Source organism: Choristoneura fumiferana, chromosome 15, assembly GCF_025370935.1.
Source record: "Choristoneura fumiferana chromosome 15, NRCan_CFum_1, whole genome shotgun sequence".
NCBI classification, from domain to species: Eukaryota; Metazoa; Arthropoda; class Insecta; order Lepidoptera; family Tortricidae; genus Choristoneura; species Choristoneura fumiferana.
The window spans coordinates 5,793,399-5,797,321 of record NC_133486.1 but is presented as its reverse complement, the minus strand read 5'-3'; the positions used below and the strand labels follow the sequence as shown (position 1 = coordinate 5,797,321).

General features: G+C 35.6%; 1 protein-coding gene across 1 annotated transcript; it reads right to left on the bottom strand.

Annotated features, from left to right (window-relative positions):
- Window positions 1-1,315: 1,315 nt before the first annotated feature.
- Window positions 1,316-3,433, bottom strand: LOC141435655 (uncharacterized). The gene is made up of 2 exons (XM_074098389.1): window positions 3,353-3,433; window positions 1,316-2,329 (listed from the first exon to the last, which is right to left on the bottom strand). The coding sequence occupies exons 1-2, from the start codon at window positions 3,389-3,391 to the stop codon at window positions 1,868-1,870; spliced, it is 501 nt and encodes a 166-aa protein (XP_073954490.1). The 5' UTR covers window positions 3,392-3,433; the 3' UTR covers window positions 1,316-1,867.
- Window positions 3,434-3,923: the final 490 nt, after the last annotated feature.

Below are 3,923 nucleotides of genomic sequence, written 5' to 3'. Positions count from 1 at the left end.
TTAAGCATAGTTTGTATTATAGGCACTAGGCAACGAATAAACACTAATTTAGATAAATACATACTTAAGTATAATTAACGTCCAAGACCCGAGAACAAAAATTCGTATTGTTGATACTTACAAATATCTGTCCCGACCGGGGATCGAATCCAGGACCTCAAGCTCCATAATTAGGTTTTCTAACCACCTTGGCTATCCGGTCGTCCTTTGAATTTAGATGGCAGTGTAGGGGTATGACACGCAGCACGGAATGCTGAGGACCTGGGTCCGATTCCCAGCGCTGGTCTCTTTTTCTGTTTTTTTTTTCTGTGCATCTATGTTTCAGTTTGTATTTTCGTTGGATTTCACGGGATGACCGTAGAAGTAACAAATTAAGAGTTGAAATAAAAAAGTACAAAAAGACTCCACAAACCAATCTTAACTTGGGGATGTTCAAAAAACGAGAATTACTAATGATTAAAAAATAAGCATTAAAAAAATTACAGTGAGTTTATGTCGAGTACAGTTGGTTGGTTGCGAGGTTGTTCATAACGCAAACGGCACTCGAGCGCTTGTAGCTCTTCAAACAATGACTACTAGTGACGAATTCTACATCCTGTTTATGCGGTTAACTGTACTTGTCCATAAAGGTATTAAGTTTGTGGTGTTATTTTGACTACTTATAATTTTCAATAATTCTTACTGAAATATCTAATGGCTTACTGAAAAATCTCGATTTAATCGTTAGACTTGAACCAGTTTGAAGTTATTTTTAATACTAGGCTTGTTTGTTCCGTTTTAAGCTTATATTTAAAGTTTTTTTAAGACAACGGGTTTTTCACTGTTTGTAATTTTTTCATTTTACACTTTCTTGCTCCTGTTAAAATTATAGTCTCTAGGTGTCATAAATAACATGTATGTTTTTGGAATGGGCTAATTATTAGCTTTCATTTGATACCCATATTGTAACAAAAAAGAATCCCCCTCCAGATTTTTTTTCGTGGACGTTATTTTGAAATATACCTTATGTTATTCCGACAGTTTTGACGACTCTAATGATACCACTATTGAAAATGTTTCAGCTGTTTCGGCTATACGGAGTGGAGCAAAGAAATAGACATAATATACTTGGTCGACTAAACATTTAGAAATTTTGATATTTGGTATACGGGAAGCAATGTCAGGATATGCGAGCTGATTAATATATAAACTGTTTTCAATTAACGCCCACAATGAAACCAGAACGATTTCGTATAAAATATACTTCTCGATAAACGCCATTGTAAACGATCGCAGCGAAAATAAAACAACCATTTACAAAATAAAACCAGTTTTCATTTTTCACTTATCTACACGTCACTCATGAAAAATTTGTATTTAAGTCCACATCAAACACAAACACCCAGTTTGTCACAGTGTAATCTGTTACTTAGTATTGTGTAAAGAAAAGAAGTAACAGGTACTAAAGTCTGTTCATAGAGAGTTGATGAAATCGGGGGTTTTAACTCACCAACAAATACGGCCCGCTCATTAATTTTACTAGTGATAATAAAATAATAATGGAAAGAACGATATTTATAGATTATTATTATTGAATAGCCTGTTTTGTGTCCCATTCCAAGCCAAAGGCTCAGTCCACAATTATGCCCTTCACCCCAATTTCGTGCTAAAATGGCTATAAAACCACGCGAAGCCACCCGCGCATCCCGTTTGACAACAACTGAGTGCCGGTACCACGAAACTCAACGCCCACGGTGATAAGCGACGCCGGTCGCACAGATTGCTACAATTTAGCGACAGTTGCTATTTCGAGCCGATATCATAATACTTTTCAACTCTATGTCAACAGACTTTACACAGCAAACAGTTGTTTGGTCACATCACTTCATCATTTAAAAGTATGTGACAAAATTTTCCGGAAACCGTCAAAGAATGATTTAAAACCTTTGACGCGCGCGGCGGGAAATAGCAAATCAAGGACACCCCTTTGATACTTAAGCGTAGTGGTCGTAATTTTCGTAGGTTTTATTTCTTCTATGTACTCTTCTGTTGTTGTTTTTCTTCTTCTGCTCTTTTTGGAGGTTGGTGATGGAGATGTCAGGTGTACATGGAGAGTAGGGGTCACCCTCGATGATTGTGTTTTTGGGTTGTCAATGTACTGCGTTGGTATTGTTAAGTGGAAGTCTTCTTCTGTTGTGCTGCTTGAAGAAGTCTGGTCGGCTAGGAGTAAGGTTGTGAGGCTCCTTGCGAAGATATCGTCGAAGTTCATGGTCGTTCGCCTGTACGGATTTGTTTCTAGGTACAAGTGTGCATCTTCATCTGAATCGGACCGCATTGCTTTGATTTTGGTCTAGAAAAAGGGAATATAACATAACATTAGTACATGAAACATAAGTGTAAAGGCTCAAAGAATTTTGAGAAATGTCGTATGTTGTAGATTGTTGTTTGTAAAGTGGCCCTTGAGTGGTGCCCACGAACCGTTTTAATGAGTCTTTGTTCAACAGCTGAGTGGACTTCTTCCGGCTAATGATGATGATGATGAGAATGTAAGTTGATTTAAACTATTACAAGTCAAAGTCAAAATATCTTTATTCAATTTAGGCTATAACAAGCAGTTATGAATGTCAAAAAAAAATCTACCACCAGTTCGGAAAAACCTCTGTTGAGAAGAATCCGGCAAGAAACTCAACGAGGTAGGTATATTTTTTCAAACAGATTTACAATATTATTAAATGACATCATCAATTTTTGTTAAAGATCTGTCATCTCGTCTGGTTTTGCCCTCAGGCGACCCCAGGGCTGGCACTTACCTCTCGCAAAAATTAGGATTAACAGTTCAGAGAGGTCATGCGGCCAGTGTCTTGGAGTTAATGCCTAAGGCAGAAAAATTGGACGACATTTTTACTTTGTAATTTTAGTTTGTTTTATATTTTGTTTTAGTTTTGTAATTGTTTTTTTTTTATAATAGTCAAGTAAATATTTGTTTTAGGTAAAAAAGATAGGGTTGACTTGAAATTGATTGTAATCAATTCAATGGACAGTCAACAGCTTAAACCATAATAATATCATCTTATATTATTATATATATTTATATTTTATTATTATGTGTACAAATATATAGGTACGTTCCACTTCTGAAAATTCATAGGGGAGTGTGCAGCCCAAGCACTTCGAACACACTTTGAATGTGAGTGTGATTTTTTATCACAGGAAGCCACGAGTTTTTATAATAAATTGAATTATTATTTATTACTTTTATTAGTTTAAAATATTATCTTTAAACCACCAATAATGGTTTCCGTACCAAACTTTCCAAAAATACCAGCAGCTTAGAACTGACATAACCACAAATATCATTAAAAAACAAACTTACAGAAATCAAGAACATCACCAAAAGTACACTACGCCGCATTACGTGGTGTCCGTATACGTTCCGCGTTAATACTGTCGTACATTGTCCCAGAGTCATACACGACCGCTATCCTTGTGAACTACATACTAGACACAATGATCGGCCTAACCCAAATACAATGATGTTTACTTTAATTGTAGACCATGTTGTTAATACACGGCAATTTATTGTAGTGTTTAATGCCATTGTTAGTTTAAGAATGCAGATCTTTTCGCATTTAGTGACTTAGTGTAGTAGGACGTGTTTACGCATAAATTAATGTTAATCATTATCCAAATTTACCAAGTTTAAAAGAAATTCTGTGATTTTCTGGGAAAAATAAATTTAGGTAGGTATTGTATGTTGATCTAGGTTATAAATTGTCAGTGTGTTGTGTGTATTTTTAATTATCTGCAAAATTGTTACCTCAAAACTCCGTCATTTATAAAACGTTTCGAAAAATTATTGCGTTTTGGAAAGGGAATACTTTCCATTAAGTCCCATTATCACCAAGTCTGTATCTTAGGAGTGGATCCCGGGGACACGGAGGGAA